Here is a 19647-nt window from a genome sequence, read left to right on the forward strand (position 1 = left end):
CACGGATCACGCGATGAGAGAGAGAGGTAAATACATGCACACACACACGCACACAGACATGCGCGCGAACGTGGCCGCGCGTCCTGACCCGCAGCCCGTCCGAGTGCTGCTCGCGGCCTCATCAGGCAGCAGCACCCCTTGCGTAATTTGTTTTCCCGACGACGAAATGTTCGAAAGGAGATTCACCCAAATGATTCACTCGACATGATTTTTTTTTGCGTGGGTCCATTGGCATGCATTTGGGGCAGTGTCAGTCAACGTGTTTTATGCTCCAGAGTAGCTACAATGGGACTCGAACCGAACGGATGGATTCCTCGTTCGGAGAGCAATCCATTGGTGGGGTCACACGTTCGGTTCGAGTCCTGTTTAGCGACTCTGGAGCTCAAAACGCGTCTAGAGTTCCGGCCGCCTCCACCGGTCTTCTGGCCCACTGTGCCCGGGGTCAGCACCTCGGCGGCGCTCCCGTTGTTCCGCGAGTGGGAGTCGCCGCTGTATTTGTACATGATTCCGGTTGTCCTTTCTCCGTGCCATACGCAGCAGCCTGCTGTTGTTGTTGTTGTTTTTGCTGCTGGCCTGGACCACTCTCACCCGGACAGGCCGGCAGATGAGTCCGACATGGCCCTGCAGCCACACTGCCGTGCCGCGGCGTGGGCGAGACGTAACCGGCTGGGGGGGGGGGTTGTCCCTGGATGGACCGTGCAAACACCAAACACTCAGTGGTAAAACTAAAGCGCAACTGTGTGCTTGAGTTTAGCAAATAGTTACGCTCGAGGATGTTGTTTTCTTCAGTTCCTTTCAAGCTTCTCACATTCAAATTGTGACTACAAGTCTGTGCCATGAAATTGGGTGATATTTAAGCCTTAAATGACCAAAATCACACTCACGAGTCAGAATCTAGTGTTCCCAGTGCAGCCTTGGCACTCACTGGAGTCGGCAGTCTTGAAGCGGAGTGTACTCTATTAACTTAACGCCGGTTTTACATCGCCCCTCGCCTCCCGGATCGAGACTCGAAGATCGAGGCTCGAAGATCGAGGGTGGCAAAACGCGGCAAAATGTCACGGAGCGAGCAGGCGTGCGAAATCAGCAAGCAGCCGGGAGCTGGGATTCTGGAGATGTGTGCACTTACTGGTGAGCGGCGGCGGCCCACAGTGGGCCAGAAGACCGGTGGAGGCGGCCAAAACTCCAGACGCGTTTTGAGCTCCAGAGCCGCTAAATGGGACTCGAACCGAACGTGTGACCCCACCAAGGGATTGCTCTCCGAACGAGGAATCCATTGGTGGGGTCACACGTGCGGTTCGAGGCCTGTTTAGCCACTCTGGAGCTCAAAACGCGTCTAGAGTTTTGGCCGCCTCCACCGGTGTTCTGGCCCACTGTGCGGCCCGCGGCTAACGCAACCTGTCGTGGCGTGCCGCGCCGTGCCGCGCCGTGCCGCGCCGCCCAGCCGCCCCCACCCCCTGGCCGAGCGGTGGCTGCCCTGGCTGTGCGGTGCCGCTGGCTGGCGGCGTCGGCGTCTTGCGGCGTCTTCAGCAGTTCCCCAGCGAGCGCCCTGAGACTCACTCCGTTGCGCCAGTCAAGCCCACCGCCCGACCGGCTCGGCTCGACTCGACCCCACGCGCCACGACCTGCCCGGCTCGGCTTGGCTCGGCTCGGCTCGTCGCGACTATGTCGTCCTGGTGTCAGACGCGATTCAAGTGACCGTTGGATTAAAACACGACCAGTGCTGTGCTTGTGTCAGTGAGAGTGTGAGTGCACCGAGTGTGTGTGAGTGTGGGTGGAGTGAGAGAGCCAGCAAGTGTTGCCATCCAGGATACCGCCCGAGCGCAGAATGCATCTGTCCGTGTTAACGGTAAGGTTCAAGTCCAATGCCAGATTCATCGGTAATTAATGCTTAGTACCCACATAAGGGCAAAAAAGATGTCCAGCTCTTGGAAATTTTTTTTTTTGGAAAACTTTGAACACCATGCGTTTGAAAACTGCAACAAGTGTTGAGACTGTTTTCCAGCCATTGACAATGAAAGAGTTGTGATCATCGCCATAAATTGGGCGAGTTTGGATGTGGATTTTTGTTTCACTCAAATTTGGGTGATGCTACGTCGAAACCAAATGGTGTCTCTCCCCGAAATTCGGGCGAGGAAACTTGCCATACTACTCAAAATTGGTCGATTGAGGCCTTCCCTCACCTCAATCTAGATGGTAAAGCTCGCCCAAAATTGCCGTCATGGTCCTGACCCTTTCTTTCTCAGTGCGTGATGGCGCGCTTTGCACGGACACTGCAGACTGCACGGTCCGGCCGGCCTGTCGATTGAAGGCTTCTTTTTGGTCGGAGCGCCTCACCGTGGGCGCCTCCGTCACAAAAGATCCACCCAGTGCGAGTGAGAGTGGCTTCGACGGCTGGTCATCGGCGTGGTGAATGGTGAACTCGTCCTTGCCGCCATTCACGGCCTTCACCATGGCCAGCAGGAGCCACTGAAGGAACAACCAATCCGAAACTGCGACTGGCAAACTGCTCCTGATTCGGAATTTAGCTGAACACGTGTTTTGCGTAAGCCGCTGTGCTAGAAAGCTCATGTTCAAAAGGCCGTTCTGTGAAATTCGCGATGTGCTTTTCTCAGCGAGGATCTTCTCGTGTGGGCGTAGCGTAGTGCGCGCCGTGACCACTGCACTACACGGGTTACCCAACATCTCATTCACTTTTTTCCCAAGCGAGGGGCGAAGACGTTGCCGACACACCGTGTGCACACGAGCTTCTCGCGAATTAGGCGAAATGACACACGAGCAAGAAGCATTTGAACGCGGCTACATTTTGTCGAATGAAATGAAGAAACATTTCCTGTTGTGAAAGCCGGGCTGTGTGTATAAGCTGTCACGACGCGGTACCTGGCCGGACGGTCCCTATCTCGTTTCATCTCATCCATAGAGAAGTCCGGCGGTGCACTTGTCCGCTCGTCCGTCTGTTCGTCCGTCTGTTGGTATCTCACGAGCATTAGCGCACTCACACGCACACACAGCTCACACACGCACACACGCACACACACGCACACATGCCGGTTTGGTTCCATCTGACCGAGTACGTGTCCCGAGGCTTGCTCCAGTGACCTGGAGACGAGCAAGCGTGCACCTCACGCACCTCATGAGTCTGATTACCCTCGGAAGATGCTTCTTTCCCAAACTTGGATGTCGTCGTTTTTCACCTCTTTTTACTGTGTTGTTACGCGCTTCCTTGATTGGGGTCACAACAGCCCCAGCGGAACGGCCGGGACGCACCCAAGGGCAGTGAATTCGTTTTTAAATCTCTCGGGTTTTTTGAGTTTTCCTTATCGTGCTGTCTGTTTATTGTGCGTTCCGAGAAGTGTGAACTGCCGTCCCCGAAAGGGTTGCCGGCCCCTTAGGGCCCTGTGGCTGCAGCCTTGTAGCCCTTTTACCCTTTGCAGGTGTGTCAGGGTCAGACAAGGGTGCTTAGTAATGAATGGCTTCCGTTGCCCTGGCAACCAGGTGGCGATCAGGGGGCAACCAAAATGCCTGTCCCGTTACGCCGCCCGGAGGAGCATCAAAACATGTTTCAAAATTAGCATCCAGCGGGCTCTCCGCCCCACAGACCCCGTGCCGCCTCTGCAGTAGTATAGACGCCCCATTCTAACACGCGCCATTTTGGTTGGCCATCCTCGCTGAAGGTTAGCGTAGGTTAGGGCATGTTAGAACGCGGGATAAAAATGGGGCATCCTTACTACTGTCTTGTTTGCAGAAAAGACTTGGAGGCATTGCATTCGAATCACTGTGCTCATTGAGTCCACCTGGTGTTGCGCCCAGTCATGGTCCACAGTCAAGTCAAGTCGCAGGTAGGCCTGCCGGCGCCCCCGAATGGAGCAATTGCGGGTGATTCACTGCGTGTACACAATGTATAGGTCAGGCTGCGTGGCTGGTCAGTGCTGGTATGGCTAATGCCGTTCTGCAGGTAACACCAGGTAACTGCAGGTAAAGGTGAGGCCGTATTGTCGAGGAGGCCCCCTGCTGTTTTCCTCCTCCTCCTTCTTCTTCTTCTTCTTCTTCTTCTTCTTCTTCTTCTTCTTCTTCTTCTTCTTCTTCTTCTTCTTCTTCTTCTTCTTCTTCTCCTCCTCCGTCTGCTGGCCTGCCTGACCGTTTGCGGCTAGCAAACGCGTAAACTGTAGCGAGCCAGCACGCAAACAGGATCACGCCGTTTTCATACACTTTTTTTTTTCTTCCGTTCTGAAAGAGGCCTGCAGCGAATATTCATATTGGCGCTTTCTCTGCTTTGGGCTTCGCCGGGGCTTCGCTAAGCTTCGCTGCTGTGCGTCACTGGACGCACTGGACTGTGAGTCTGCTGATTCAACAACAACAACTCAGCCATCACCGAGTTTGTAGGCGAGGGAATCGCAGACCACCGCCGCGTCGCTTGTACTATACCTGTGTCGGCCGGCGGTCGGCTTTTATAGTGTGACTTGCCCACGATATTGGGTCAGGTGGGGAAGGAGGCGGTGCACTGGCGGCGGTGCGGTGTCCCTCAATTTGTAGCGAGCACACACGAAAAATGGTTCCGACGTGTGTGTGTGTGTGTGTGTGTGTGTGTGTGTGTGTGTGTGTGTGTGTGTGTCATTGCCCCGCTTTCTTTGGCGGCTTGGCCGGGCATTCAGTGCCGACTTTGCCGCCCAGCGGGAAATGCATGGACGTCTTCCAAAGGATCCCTATGCCCCAGTCAGCGCACCTGCGCGTCGGTGTGTACACGCCTTCTCATACACTGTTAGAAGTTCCTCTTTCAGTGTAGTTCATCTCCCCGTGGCTCGTGCCTCGCGCTATCGGGTTGATTGAGCCAGTCTGCGGTGGCCAGGCAACCACACCATTACGTAGATACGCCAGCCTTATTAATTAACACTAACCACTTTTTTGATTTTTTTTTTCTTCCTGTGTAGGTTACTCTAGCATAAAATATGGCGCGGCGCTTCCGCTTTGCTGATGTTTTTTGTTGTTGTTTTTTTTTTCGGATTTGGCGCGGTGCTTGGCTTTGGCGACTTTTTGTCTTTCCCCGTAAACCAGTCCCGAGTGTGTTTTGACTGCTTTCGAAAAGTGAAAATGTAAGGTGCAGCGTCTCGCCTCCCTCGCAAGCCTGCACTGCAAAAGCAGGGCAAAAGCCTGCACCCGCAGCACGCACCGTGGCCGCGGACGGCAGCACGGCAGCGGCACGCGTAGGCATGCTAATCACGAATTAGAAGGTGTCAATGAAAGCGGGCTCTCGGTGCGCCGGCTTTCCAAGCAGCGCTCGCGAAAAGGGAGCGTGTGGTTTACTTTGCTTTTACGGAAGAAAGCCGCAGCGCTCTCCGAAAAAAAATAAGCTTTTTTTTGAACGAAGTTAACGACTCCAATAAAGTAATTAGCGTATTTTTTAAAAAAATTGCAGTTTGTTGGGAAGCGACTGAACTCTCAATGAAATGGAAAGCATTTTGTATCGCGCTCTGCTCTCGCTGGCTGGAACAATCCCGACCTAGAGAACGGAGTTCCGAGTGTATGGTCCGGGCATTGTACTGGAACATCTGATGGATGCCTACTTGCACTGGATCTCCAAGTCTCCTGAGCGAATCATCCTCTCAGTCGGGGCAAAAAAAATCGCTGCTGCCCTGGAGAAATTAATGTCAGGCTTGTGATTTCCCCGATGGTGGATCAGCCTTTGTTCCAGAGCAAGCCGCCTCGCCTTGCCGCCCGCCTCGGTTTCACAGTGCATGCTTCACATGCGAAGGTCTGGTTCAGCACGCCTTGCCTGTCCTGCTATGCGCTCCACTGCTCCAGATCAGGACTAAGAATTCGCAAACGGTCTGGAAATGACCATGAGATAAAAAGGCCCCCCGCACTTAGAGTTTCAAAAGCTCGTTTCTAGATTTCAAGCCCTGAAAAGTTAAGGGAACTACTGCGAGGACTCGATCGTGAGTCTGAAGTTTCAAGGATGAACTCGTTTGCACGTTTCCATGGTCCAGTCTTTGAAAAATTCGACAGGGTGATTTGCATGCATGCATGCAAATCACCCTGTCGAATTTTTCAAAGACTCATACGGGATTCGAACTTGCGACCTTAATGCTGGGAAACTGTGACTTTACCCACGCGGCTGCCTTGAACCTTATCTCAGCGCCCTGTCCAAGTGCAGAGTGAAAGTGTTCCATGTCGTGTGAACGTGGCGGGGCGTGGCGGGCGTGGCGGAGCGTGGCGTTGTGTCGGCCTGCACTCGCACGCCCACGCAGAGCGTCGCAGAGCGTTGCAAAGCGTGCTCGCTTAGCGGGCTCAGTATTGGCAGCCGTAACCCGAACCCGCCGTTGCAGGGCGTTGCAGGGCGTTGCAGGTTGGCTGCAGGGCCCGGAACACGCGGCTGTGACTCCAGACCACGGTGCACTTTCTAGGGGTCAACTTCCGAGTTTTCCCGATTCTCAAACTCCCTAGTGGTCCTTGTTTTTTTTTTTTTTTCTGGCGACGGTGACTTTAAAAAAAAGGCAGGCGACGACTCTGGAGGCGTTTCACCGCCGACCCGAACACGACCCCCGCCTCTGCTTCCAAGTTTCCTCGGGTCACTCCGGTCACTCCGAGTCGGAGACGAGTCGGCCCGACTTTGAAAGTGCCGCCGCACAGTGGGCCAGAAGACCGGTGGAGGCGGTCCAAATCCAGGACGCGTTTTGAGCTCCAGAGTCGTTAAATGGGACTCGAACCAAACGTGTGACCCCACCAACGGATTGCTCTCCGAACGAGGAATCCATTGCACAGTGGGTCAAAACGGTCAAAAGTGCGAAAAAAATATTTTATTATTGAAATCGACTCAGTTCGACCCCAAAAGACTACCAACCAAGTATTTTGAGGTTTGGGCCAAAAATAGCGATGTAGGGGGTCAAAATCGAAAGTTACTATCCCCGCACGCTCCAGGCGAGGTCAGATTCGGATTCCTCACTAAAAATTGGTCCAGAATCACGAAGAAAAAACTTTACTTTTTCAAAAACAAAAAAATGAGGGGTCAAAATCGAAAGTTACTATCCCCGCATGCTTTAGGCGAGATCAGAATCGGATTCCTCGTCAAAAAGTGATTCAGAATCACTTGGAAAAAACTTTACTTTTTTTATGCAAAATATTCAGAGGTCAAAATCGAAAGTTACTATCCCCGCATGCTTAAGGCGAGGTCAGATTCGGATTCCTCGTTAAAAAGTGATTTGGATTCACTTGGAAAAAACTTTACTATTTTTGGATGCAAAATATAGGTCAAAATCGAAAGTTACTATCCCCGCATGCTTTAGGTGAGGTCAGATTCGGATTCCTCGTTAAAAAGTAATTCGGAATCACCTGGTAAAAACTTTACTTTTTAAGCAAAGTATTCAGGGGTCAATACCGAAAATTACTATCACCGCATTCTTTTGTCGAGGTCAGATTCGGATTCCTCGTTAAAAAGATATTCGGAATCACTTGGGAGAAAATTTACTTTTTTTTATGCAAATTATTCATTGGTCAAAATTGGTCAAAATGGAAAGGTACTATCCCCGCATGCTAAAAATTCCGAATGACTTTTTAACGAGGAATCCAATTCTGACCTCGCCTAAAGCACGCGGGGATAGTAACTTTCGATTTTGCCACCTGAATATTTTGCATTAAAAAAGTAAAGATTTTTCCAAGTGATTCCGAATCATTTTTTTAACGAGGCATCCGAATCTGACCTCGTCTAAGAATGCGGGGATAGTAATTTTCGATTTTGACCAATGAATATTTTGCATCAAAAAAAGTAAAGTTTTATCCGAGTGATTCCGAATTACTTTTTAACGAGGAATCCGAATCTGACCTCACCAAAAGCATGCGGGGATAGTAACTTTCGATTTTGACCAATTTTGGCCAATGAATATTTCGCATCAAAAAAAGTAAAGTTTTTTCCAAGTGATTCTGAATCACTTTTTGACGAGGAATCCGATTCTGATCTCGCCTAAAGCATGCGGGGATAGTAACTTTCGATTTTGACCTCTGAATATTTCGCATAAAAAAAGTAAAGTTTTTTCCAAGTGATTCTGAATCACTTTTTGACGAGGAATCCGATTCTGATCTCGCCTAAAGCATGCGAGGATAGTAACTTTCGATTTTGACCCCTCATTTTTTTGTTTTTGAAAAAGTAAAGTTTTTTCTTAGTGATTCTGGACCAATTTTTAGTGAGGAATCCGAATCTGACCTCGCCTGGAGCGTGCGGGGATAGTAACTTTAGATTTTGACCCCCTACATCGCTATTTTTGGCCCAAACCTCAAAATACTTGGTTGGTAGTCTTTTTGGGTCGAACTGAGTCGATTTCAATAATAAAATATTTTTTTCGCACTTTTGACCGTTTTGACCCACTGTGCATTGGTGGGGTCACACGTTCGGTTCGAGTCCCATTTAGCGACTCTGCACCTGAAAACGCGTCTGGAGTTTTGGCCGCCTCCACCGGTCGTCTGGCCCACTGTGCGCGGCGCGTGGCGCTGGTGCAGCCCTCGGTGGCAGACGAGTCTCCGTGACGTAACAATTGTCCATATCCTTATTACGCTGGGAGAAGAGAAAGTATTGATTGAACGTCATATTAGTCATGTCGCTTATTCCAGGAGCCGTGCTGCATTCGCGCTGTAACTTTTGTGTGTGTGTGTGTGTGTGTGTGTGTGTGTGTGTGTGTGTGTGTTGGTGCACGCACCCTGTTTGTGTGCAAATGTGTCGCTCGTAGTGTACACGACGGTGCTACACGGTCAATGTTTCCCACAATCGAGCGACCACTTCAGCGAACTGAACGAACACAACACGAGGTGCACGTGTGTAGAAATGGCAGCCTTGGCACCTGCATGCGCTCTGGGTCCAAAAAGAAAACACTTCTTCTTCGTCTTCTTCTTCTTCGTCGTCGTCGTCGTCTTCTTCTTCTTCTTTTTCTTCTTCTTCTTCTTCTTCTTCTTCTTCTTCTTCTTCTTCTTCTTCTTCTTCTTCGCCTTCTTCTTCTTCGTCTTCTTCGTCGTCGTCTTCCCCGCCGAAAAAGGGCGCGAAAAGCGACTCGCTTCCAGACAGTTGGTCCTCTTGGCCGGCAGTGAGGCGAGTAAAGCTCCCCCGATTCGACAACTTTTTCCTCGGCGCAGCGAGGCAGCGAGGCAGTGTAGTGGTTGGCTTGCCGCCTTAGCCCTTGCTTGGCCGCGCCACGCCGAGCCGGCCTCACTCGGCCACAAATCACGTAACACCGACCAAACAATTTCAAGCGCCCGTATCTCGCATGCGAGTGTATTAAAAGCACCATGCGTGCGATGGACAAAGTAAAACAAAATCGAGTTTCAAACTGAGTTGTTTCACCCGGGAGGATCCTGACGATCCGCCTGGCGATGTAGTCTGCTTTGAGAGTTGAAATTTGGCGCGCCGGCGTGTGTTTTTGCGGTGTGTCGACAAGCTCACTGGGCGGGTCGGGGATCCGAAAACTCGTCCCCGGGGACCGTCCGCGAGTGATCGAGTAAATCGATGCCGCGGAAACACGCTTCTCTAACGGGACGCCGGCGTGTGGTTCTGCCAAAACACTGGCGGGCCGCGAGGGCTGACCCGTGGACACCCCACCAGAAAAACATGGAAAACCAGGACTGTTTTCAGAGTGTAGTGTACGACAAGGGAGCCGTGTTTCTAAACGTCGCCCGGAGCGCGGCGTGGCGTGCTGCGGGCCGCTGGATCGGGAAGCGGTGGCTCGGCACACGCGCAACCCGTCCCCCCCCCTTTCCTCTTTTTCCAGTGGTCAGCAGCCTCCCTTACCGGGTGCCGCTTCCCAAAGTGGACTTCCCTGATGATCCCTGTGGGTATCCAGCCGGCAGGTCGGCTGGGAGGACGCCGACGACGCTACAGCACAGTGGGCCGGAAGACCGTTGGGGGCGGCTAAAACTCTAGACGCGTTTTGAGCTCCAGAGTCGCTAAATGGGACTCGAACCGAACGTGTGACCCCACCAATGGATTCCTCGTTGGGAGCGTAATCCATAGGTGGGGTCACAAGTTCGGTTCGAGTTCCATTTAGCGACTCTGGAGCTCAAAACGCGTCCGGGATTTGACCGCCCCCACCAGCTTCTGGCCCACTGTGTGAGGACGCCGCCGGCGAGGCTGCGGGGTCACGCACGTGATTTGAATGAACGCGCCGATTGCCTGGCGCGGCGTGGCTGGCTCCGCCATGGCGCCAGGCATTGTGTGCAGTAACCCGTACGCAGCTCTGCGCGGCCCCGCGCCGCGGTGTTATGTGAAAGTGAGAAAAATGGCCGGCCTGAGGGCTTTCTTGTTGCTGGTGGCACCTCCGTCCGTCCCCCGGGCCGGGGGCCGCGGGCCGGGGGCCGCGGGCCGGGGGCCTCGGCCACCACCTCTCACTCGTGGGAACCGATGCGTCCTCCTCTTTCTTCCGAGTGCCTCGCGTTTTCGTCATCTCACGCTCATTACCCAGCCCACGTCGTCCCCGAGTCCGCAGCACGTCCCCGTCGACCGCCGCCAGCGAGCAGCCCGCGTGCCTTTTTTAGGGTCCTCGTCGACCGTCAGTGCACAGTGGGCCAGAAGACCGGTGGGGGCGGTCAAAACGCAGACGCGTTTCGAGCTCCAGAGTCGCTAAATGGGACTCGAACCGAACGTGTGACCCCACCAATGGATTGCTCTCCGAACGAGGAATCCATTGGTGGGGTCACACGTTCGGTTCGAGTCCCATTTAGCGACTCTGGAGCTCAAAACGCGTCCGGGATTTTGACCACCTCCACCGGTCTTCTGGCAAATCCACTGTGCGGCGGCGTGCCTCTGTTCCTGGTGGTGGCCGCCATTGTGTCCCCCAGGAACTCCGCCAGGAACTCCCTGCTCCACCGCGGGGCTCCGGCGGGGCCCACGGGTATCGCGCCACAGCGTCGCATCCCAGCCGATGTCATCACTATTGTTGTAGCGCGGCAAGGCCTGGGTAGGGCCTGGGCTCCTGCGGGTTGGCGGCGCACTGTTGGCGCACTGCTGGCGCGCGCCGCTGGCCGCTAGACGCCTTGCAAATGCCCCACTCCTAATTCGCTGGAATTGCGTGGCGATAGCGGAGCCAGTCTCTCTCTCTCTCTCTCTCTCTCTCTCTCTCTCTCTCTCTCTCTCTCTCTCTCTCTCTCTCTCTCTCTCTCTCTCTCTCTCTCTCTCTCTCGCACTGCAGCCCTCTGCGCGGCATTTACTGATTCCATGGCTGGTCTGGCGGTGGTCAGCGACTCGGTCAGCGAGCCACTCGCGGTGAACTGACCGTGAAGCTACGGTCTAGCACCTGCCCAGCTGATTCGATTGCCGTCTGTCTGTCTGTCCGTCTGTCTGTCTGTCTGTCTGTCTGTCCGTCTGTCTGTCTGTCCGTCCGTCTGCCTGGACACAGTCCAGTGGAGGGCTGGATTATGTTATTACAAGTGGCAGTCTTCTCCGAAGCAAAGCGAGTGCCTTTTGCTGCTGACTTTGATGGGGGTTTCTTTTGCCGCCTTCGGGATAGGCAACCGTGGGACGTGCGAGCAGGCTAGCTGCCTGCCCTGCCAGGGGTTCAGTCCACGCCACTTTCGGTTCGCCTCTCTTCAGATGAGCGTCCTTTGCTCGCTCATGAAACTCGGAGGTTTTACAAGTTTTCAAAGGCACTTTTTCACTCGCGAGCCCTCTCTTTCAAGCGAGACTCTCAAATTGCTTCCCCCTCGTTGCCGCCAAGACTAGCCGGGACTTGACACCTCACTATCTTGCCGCCGGGAAGGAAGGAAGCTACCGGGCTCGCGGCGAAAGTCCACCGCGATCACCGCCACCGCCACGACAACAACAAAAACAATAACAACAACAACAACACCAGTGGCCGAGGTGACTCATCAAGTCGACCTGACCAGGCCAACGCCCGTAAATCACCACACTATCGTATAACAGGGGAAAGGGCGAGAGCTTCTCTCTCTCTCGCACTCTTTCTCTCTCCAACGCGGACTTTGCTAGCATAAACCAACATTCCGCTCGCAAAAAAAAACAGCAGAAAATAACAAATTGATTCAAATGGATTCGCAGCTGTATTTTCACGACGAACACGTTACGTAGTATTTCGGAACGCAAAGCGATTTTCACACACACGCGCACGCACACACAGACACACACACACACAAACGGGAGAAAGGGTGTTTGTTTGCATCGAAGATTATTTCCCAGCGACAAAATTACAGGTGTGCGCAGCAGGCGGTAAGCCACACACACACCCATATGCACTCTCACTCAAACTAGCTGGGAAGCTAATTAAGAGGTTCATGATAATTCGGTGTGTGTGTGTGTGTGTGTGTGTGTGTGTTTGTGGTGTGGGTGCGTTCGCAGTGTAAGCCGTGCCGTTTACTATCTCGCAGGGGCACTGCCTCTCGTTTTTTACAACTCCTCTTTTTTCGCCACTGGAAATGCCGGCTCTGCCGAGGGCTCTGCAATGACGGCCCGTTTCCCACGACGATAGCACACGCCGCGTGATATGACTTCACCTTCCCCCCTCCTTTTTTTTACTACCACCGCTTTCTTCGCGGCGCTGCTCCGAAACAAGAAAATGATTGACCCCCGGTGGGGCTCGAACCCGCGTCCTCGGCTCCGCGGCCGCTCGCTCGTACCAGGGGTGTTCTAGAGGCGTTACAGGCAGGCCGGACAATTTGGGCCGCGAGCTCATTGTCCGGCGGGGAAAAGGTGTTGTAAAGGTGTGGCGGGGCGGGCCACAACTTGCAGATGACAGTGATTGCCTTGGCCGTGTTGGTAGCGCGCCTAGCGCGGCGCTGCGGTGCCTCGCTCGCCAGGCGCCACGCTCGTCCTTGCAGTGCAGGTGTTTTGTGGCTGCATAACCCTCCGGGACGTCCTGCACGCCCAGCACCCCGTCCCACAGTGGATTTGCCAGAAGACCGTTGGAGGTGGACGAAACTCTAGACACGAGTGACCCCACCAACGGACTGCTCTCCGAACGAGGAATCCATTGGTGGGGTCACACGTTCGGTTCGAGTCCAGTTTAGCGAATCAGGAGAGCAAAACGTGTCAGTTTCGTCCGCCTCCACCGGTCTTCTGGCCCACTGTGCGTCCTGCCGATTGATCGCTTCGTCGCTCTGTCTCCCTCGCACCTCTGCGCAACGCCCGGTAGACAGAGCGATGCTCGCTCGGACGTCCCGGACCACCTCTGGATCCTGAGTGCCGTGCCGGGCTGCCTCGTCCTGACTGTGCTTCTTGTCGTGCTGCAGGCCGCGCTGTGCGCGCTGTCGTGGGGCTCGGCGCTGGCCGTGAACAAGGAGGCCGCGGCGGCGGGGGCCACGCCGCCCTACGCCGTGTCCATGGAGCCCATGGTGCCGTACTCGCAGCGGGACCCGCTGTACCACATGGCCAGGCACTCGACACAGCGCCGCCACGCCGTGGCGCACGCCGTGGCGCCCCACGCCGCCGTCGGCCACCTCCACCTCGGCCAGGGCCACCAGGGCCACCAGGGCCGCGGCGCCAAGAACAGGCGTGATGCCGGGGCCTACGGCGCGCCGCCGCCGCCCTACGAGGAGTACGGCCCCGCGCCCGAGCACCACGAGTACCCCGAGCCCATCATCGAGATCATCATCAAGGTAACCAAGTGGATTTGCCAGAAACCCGGCGCCGGTGGCCGCAACTCTGAACGCGTTTTGAGCTCCAGAGTCGCTAAACAGGACTCGAATTGAGCGTGTGACCCCACCAATGGATTCCTCGTTCGGAAAGCCTGGTGGGGCCACACGTTCGTTTCGAGTCCCAGCGACTCTGGAGCTCAAAACGCTCAAAGTGCCCCGGTATTTGAACTCACTGTCGTTCCAGGAGTCGAACGAGAGCCTGCCCGCGCCGCCGCCGCTGCCCGTGCTGGCGCCCAAGAAGCCGACCCGCGAGCCCGTGCACGTGTTCTACGTCAAGTACAAGCAGACGGGCTCCGGCGAATACGGCAAGGACGGCAACAGCGGCGTCGTGTTCGACGACCCCATCCCCGCGCTCACGCCCGCGCCGCCGCCGGAGGAGGAGGAGGAGCACGGCCAGCAGCAGCACCAGGTAACGGTGGGCCGGAAGACCGGTGGAGGCGGCCAAAACTCCAGACGCGTTTTGAGCTCCAGAGTCGCTAAATGGGACGAAACGAACGTGTGACCCCATCAATGGATTGCTCTCCGCACGAGCAATCCATTGGTGGGGTCACACGGTCGATTCGAGACCTGTTCAGCGACTCTGGAGCTCAAAACGCGTCTAGAGTTTCGGCCGCCTGTCCTGCGCCACGCGTAATACTGACTGTCCGCCTTCGCCGCCGCAGCACTACGAGGAGGCCGTGACGCCGGCGGCGCCGCGCCAGACCACCACGCTGCGCGCCATCATCCACCCCGACTCGGAGCTGGCGCACCCCGCGCAGGGCTCCGAGGGCAAGCTGCGCGTCACGTTCGGCGGGCCCCACGACGACGAGGCGCACGCACGGCCCTCGGCGCACACGCAGCACGGCGCCGACGACAAGCACGACAAGCAGGACGGCCACGAGGAGGGCGAGTCCGCGCAGCAGCCCGTCGCTGCCTTCCCGGCCATCCGCTTCCCGGAGCAGGCCGACAACGCCGAGAACGTGCACCACATCAAGCGCAGCCAGCAGCAGCCCGCACCGCACCTGCAGCAGACCGGCTTCAACTCGGTGAGCGAGAGAGAGGGAGAGAGAGAGAGAGAGAGAGAGAGAGAGAGAGAGAGGAGAGAGAGGGAGAGAGAGAGGGAGAGGGAGAAGAAGAGAGAGAGAGAGAGAGAGAGAGAGAGAGAGAGGGAGAGAGAGAGAGAGAGAGAGAGCTCGCCCTCCCGGAGCGCGAGGCGCCACTGAACGCGTCGGACAGCTTGATCCAGGTCCTGCTGACCTTTGGCCAAGCCTTTGGCTGCCCCGCGCCAGTTAGGACTGCCTTGCCTGCTCCTCTCTCTCACTCTCACTGATTTACGGTTGGACCGCTCCGGACCCTCGTCCGCAGTGACCTATCCGCGTCCTTCTCTTACACTAGGGTCTGCCAACACCGAACGGAATTTTTGGTTCTCCTCATGGTTTGAAGCTAAAATTGTAAAATGGCCAATTGACATGGATTTGCTCGCAGGCCCCGCCCGCGCAGGCCCCTCTGCAACACCCGCCGCCACCGCCGCCCGGCCACCAGCCCGGCCACCAGCACTTCCAGCAGGGTCGCTACCACCAGGACTTCCCGCCGTACCGCGGCCAGTTCGGACCGCCGCCGCCACCCCCGGGCCCGCTCCGCGGTCCGCCGCCGCCGCCCCCGCAGAAGCAGCAGCACCAACCCGCCTTCCTGCGGCCGCAGCCCAGCCTGGACGCGCTGCAGAACCCGCGCTACCCGCCCTTCGCGCCGCCCCCGCCGCCCTTCGGGGGGCAGGAGCAGTTCCGCCCCCGGCCCGCCCCCGGCGACAAGCCGCAGCGGCCCTTCCAGCACGACAGCTTCCGGCCCAACTACTTCCCGCAGCCGCAGCCGCCCTCACCGGCCGCCCCCAGCCGGCCGCCCCCGCAGCCGCAGTTCGTGCCCAGCACGCAGCACCCCTCCAGGCCCACCTTCCAGCACCAGCAGCACCAGCAGCCGCCAAGGAACACCTTCCAGCCGCAGCCGCACCAGGTCCTGCGCGAGCAGCACCAGCAGCAGGTACTGGCGCAGCAGCAGCAGCAGGCCCTGCTTCGCCAGCAGCAGGAGCAGCAGCACCGCGGCCAGGCGCACTTCGCGCCGCAGCACGCCCAGCACGCCCAGCACGGCCAGTTCGCCGCCCCGCAGCAGCAGTTCAGCCAACAGCAGCCGCAGCCGTCGTTCGCACCGCAGCAGCAGCAGTCCTTTGCTCCCCACCAACAGCAGCCCCAGCCGCAGCAGCAGGCCTTCACGCCGCAGCAGCCCAGCCAGCAGCAGCTGTACCGCGAGCAGCAGCTCAAGCAGCAGGCCCTGCTTCAGCAGCAGCAGCAACAACAGCAGCAGCAGCAACAACAACAACAGCAGCAACAACAAGAGCAGCAACACTTCGCGCCCTCCCAGGGCCAGCAGTCCCAACGCGAGACGCTGCTCGGCGCCGAGATCATCAAGTCCATCCCGCAGTCCGAGGAGCACGTGCTGCTGAACCAGGGGCCCTTCGGTCAGACGCAGACACTGTCGCACTCGGTCACTCACAGCCAGCAGCAGCAACAGCAGCAACACCACCAGCAGCAACACCACCAGCAGCAACAGCCGCACCACAGCGTGCAGGTGCTCAACAGCGACCAGGACGGCCCCCGCGTCACCTTCTCGTCGTCCACGCCCAGCTACTCGGGGTCGTCCGCCGGGAACAACTTCGCGACGCCGTCGCCGCCGCCTTCGTTCTCGCTGACGCCCAGCTCGACCACGCCGTCCCCGCGGCCGTCCCCGAGGCCGACGCCCAGGCCCACCACGACGACCACCACCACCACGGAGGAGCCGGCGCCGTCCGCGCAGCCCACCACCGAGGAGCCCAAGGTCGACTTGACCAAGAAGCTGGCGGAGCTGCCCGACGAGGTCCCCGATGACATCCGCGAGCAGCTCATCGCCTCCGGCATCCTGGGCAACGCCGACATCCAGATCCTGGACTACGACAAGATCGGCGACACGTCCATCGACGCGCTGCCGCAGCACGCGCTCGAGAACTTCTACGCCAACGGCGGCCAGGCCTCCGCGTCCGAGCCCGTGGCCTCCGTGGTGGCGCCGCCACCGCAGTTCCAGCCCCGCGAGCCCGTCGACGCCGAGCCCGTCGACGCCGAGCCCTCCGCCTCGGACATCGACGAGGTGGTGCAGGAGCCGGCCACCGTCCCGCAGGCCTCCAACGTCGAGATGAAGGTGGTGCGGTACGACCCCGCCACCGCCGAGGGCCAGCAAGTGGCCGACCAGTACCTGAAGAAGGACGCGGCCGTGCTCAACGACCCCGTCGTCCTCAACGACAACCGCTACAACCGCTACCTGCCGCTCAAGGTACTACCAACCCCCGCACCTCCAAACAGTGGACCTGCAGACCGGTGGAGGCGGACAACACTCTAGACGCGTTTTGAGCTCCAGATTCGCTAAACAGGACTCGAATCGAACGTGTGACCCCACCAATGGATTCCTCGTTCGGAGAGCAATCCATTGGTGGGGTCACACGTTTGGTTCGAGTCCCATTCAGCGACTCTGGAGCTCAAAACGCGTCCAGAGTTGGCCGCCCGCGCCGGTCTTCTGGCCCACTGTGCGTCGGTCTGCCTGCGTGGCGCCGCTGACCGTGACTGTCTTACGCAGATCTCCGGCGCCGCCTTCCCGCTGCCCGACGCGCCGCTGCTGCGCGGCCGCAACGTCACCTCCGTGGTGGTGCTGGCCCCCGTGGACTACGACTTCCTGCAGGCGGCCGACGACGACGCCGGCGACCGCGTGGGCCGCGCCGTCGAGGTGCACGGCGTCCGCTTCGTGGCGGGCGACGCCCTCAAGAAGCTGGTGCGCACGCCCACGCAGGAGAACTACCGCCTCTGGCTGCAGCAGGAGCGCCAGAAGCCCCTGGCCAAGCAGTCCGTCATCCTGCTGGTGACGAGGTGGGTTCCCTTGGCTCCCTTCGCGAGCGTGGCGTAACGCTCCAAATTAGAGACTCCATTAGAGAGTTATTACTCGGCCCTCTCCCAGTGTGTGTGTCTGGAGGTCTGGAGAGCTTCTATAGCGAAACCGAGCCGCGGTAGGTATCGCGAAGCGTCATCGTGACTGGAGAGTGTGTGTGTGTGAGAGAGAGAGAGAGAGATGCGAGTGTGTGTGTGTGTCGCGGACCTCCCAGTCTTGACGCATCACGCCACCTGCTGCCACCGAGTCTGATCCCGATGCCGCTCGGTCTCGGTGTCGAAACGAAAGAGAGGCTCATGTGCACCATTACCGTCTGCAGACCACTATAGATTCTAGATTTCTCGAGTCTAGAAAAATGAGGCGCTTCGCCGAGTCGCTTGGAGTCACCGCGTCGCACAGTGGGCCAGAAGCCGGTGGAGGCGGCCAAAACTCTAGACGCGTTTGAGCTCCAGAGTGCTAAGGCTCGACCGAACTGTGACCCCCCAATGGATTCCTCGTTCGGTGAGCAGCCATTGGTGGGCCACGTTCGTCAGTCCCATTTAGCGACTCTGGAGCTCAAACGCGTCTAATTTTGGCCGCCTCCACCGGCGTCTGCCCATGTGCGTCGCTCGCGCGTCTCGAGACCGTCTCGACGACCGTTCGAGCTCGGCGAGCCAGAGTCCTGCGCCCTGCAGTGCAGGCCTGCACCTGCATAATGGAGCATAAAGGCCACTTAAAACTAGGGTCTGTCAGTCCGGCTCTCTCCGCGGAGATTGAATGGGAAATCCAGCAGAGGGGAACTCCGTGAGCTAATGAAGACGCGTTGGAAAAAAAAGAAGAAGAAGAAGAGTGTTTGAAGAAAAAGGGTAACAAGAAGGCGAGGCGGCCTGCCGTTATAAAGAACGGGAACTTTTGGAGGATGATTCTCTAAAGGTCGGCGCGCGAAACAGCGGAGCAGCGAAGCACACCGTGACGGATCCGTGTAATGAGGGGCTTTACGAAATCCAATGGCGCCCCGCCCCGCCCCGCTCGCAATCGGAGAGAGGTGTCCGCCCGTTCGTCCGGCGTCTGCGAGGGAGGGAGACGGCGAGACGCACAGCCTGGACGCAGTCCTCACGAGCCTCTTCGCGGCGTGGCGTCGCGGGGCGGGGCGGGGCGGGGCGGGGCGCCAACCCGGAAACGGCGGAAGGAAGGAAGAACAATAAACGGAGAAAGAGGCGCGACTGTCCAGCGTGGCTGGAATGCCTGGCAGGGTAGAGGACCCGCAGCGCGTCTGTCTGTCTGTCTGTCTGTCTGTCTGTCTGTCTGTCTGTCTGTCTGTCTGTCTGTTGTGTCTGTCCTGTCTGCCTGCCTGTCTGTCTGTCAGTCTAACTTCGCCCTCCCTGTTGCAGCCCCACCGCTGACGCGGACGCGCAGCGCGACAAGGAGATCTTCATGTACGACGCCAGCTCCGACGAGGTGTCGCGGCTCACGGGCGAGCTGAGCTCGTCCTTCGTGGAGGTGGCCGAGAGCAACGCGCTGAGCCAGGACCTGGAGAACGTGGACGTGGAGGGCGAGGCCGCGTCGTCGGAGGCCAAGGCCGAGGCCTCGGAGCGACAGGTGAGTGCAGGACCGCTAAATGGGACTCGAACCGAACGTGTGACCCCACCAATGGATTGCTCTTTGAACGAGGAATCCATTGGTGGGGTCACACGTTCAGTTCGAGTTCGACTCTGGAGCTCAAAACGTACGTAGACTTTTGGCCGCCTCCACCGGTCCTCTGGCCCACTGAGCAGCGCGCTTCGGTGTTTTGTCAGTGTGCTTGACGGCGTGCTTCTTCCAGGAGGTGCGCGTCTCCCCTCCAGAAGGCTTCTTCCAGCGGCGCGCTGACGACGCCGCCGCCGCCGCCGAGGACGCCGTCGGCGACATGGACGCGGCCGCGTCGGACCCCGTGACGGCGCTCTTCAGGGCGTCCCCCGCCGCCAGCCAGGACGCCGGCCAGGAGGTGCCCCAGGTCGCCATCAGCTCGGGCTACGCCCGGACGTCCACGTCCTCGTGACGGAGTGACGGACCGGGGGTCGCCAGGGGTCGCCGCCGTCGCCGCCGTCGCCGGGGTGCCCCCTGCTGACAACCACT

At 57.7% G+C, this 19647-nt stretch overlaps 1 protein-coding gene across 1 annotated transcript; it reads left to right on the forward strand.

The window, feature by feature from the left end:
- Window positions 1-1540: 1540 nt before the first annotated feature.
- On the forward strand, window positions 1541-19570 carry LOC117648461 (RNA-binding protein 33-like). Its single transcript, XM_034390966.1, has 8 exons — window positions 1541-1846; window positions 13210-13575; window positions 13799-14023; window positions 14277-14639; window positions 15094-16947; window positions 17248-17534; window positions 18924-19131; window positions 19355-19570. Exons 1-8 carry the CDS (start codon window positions 1826-1828, stop codon window positions 19568-19570), a joined length of 3540 nt encoding a protein of 1179 aa, XP_034246857.1. The 5' UTR covers window positions 1541-1825.
- The last annotated feature ends 77 nt before the right edge of the window (window positions 19571-19647 follow it).

The sequence above is a fragment of the Thrips palmi genome, unplaced genomic scaffold (assembly GCF_012932325.1).
Source record: "Thrips palmi isolate BJ-2018 unplaced genomic scaffold, TpBJ-2018v1 HiC_scaffold_3, whole genome shotgun sequence".
In the NCBI taxonomy this organism is placed as follows: domain Eukaryota; kingdom Metazoa; phylum Arthropoda; class Insecta; order Thysanoptera; family Thripidae; genus Thrips; species Thrips palmi.

Coding starts and splice junctions, on each gene's coding strand:
- LOC117648461 (XM_034390966.1), top strand. CDS start 1,826: ATGCATCTGTCCGTGTTAACG. Junction 13,576..13,798: donor TCATCGAGATCATCATCAAG/GTAACCAAGTGG, acceptor CTGTCGTTCCAG/GAGTCGAACGAGAGCCTGCC. Junction 14,640..15,093: donor AGCAGACCGGCTTCAACTCG/GTGAGCGAGAGA, acceptor CCGCCCGCGCAG/GCCCCTCTGCAACACCCGCC.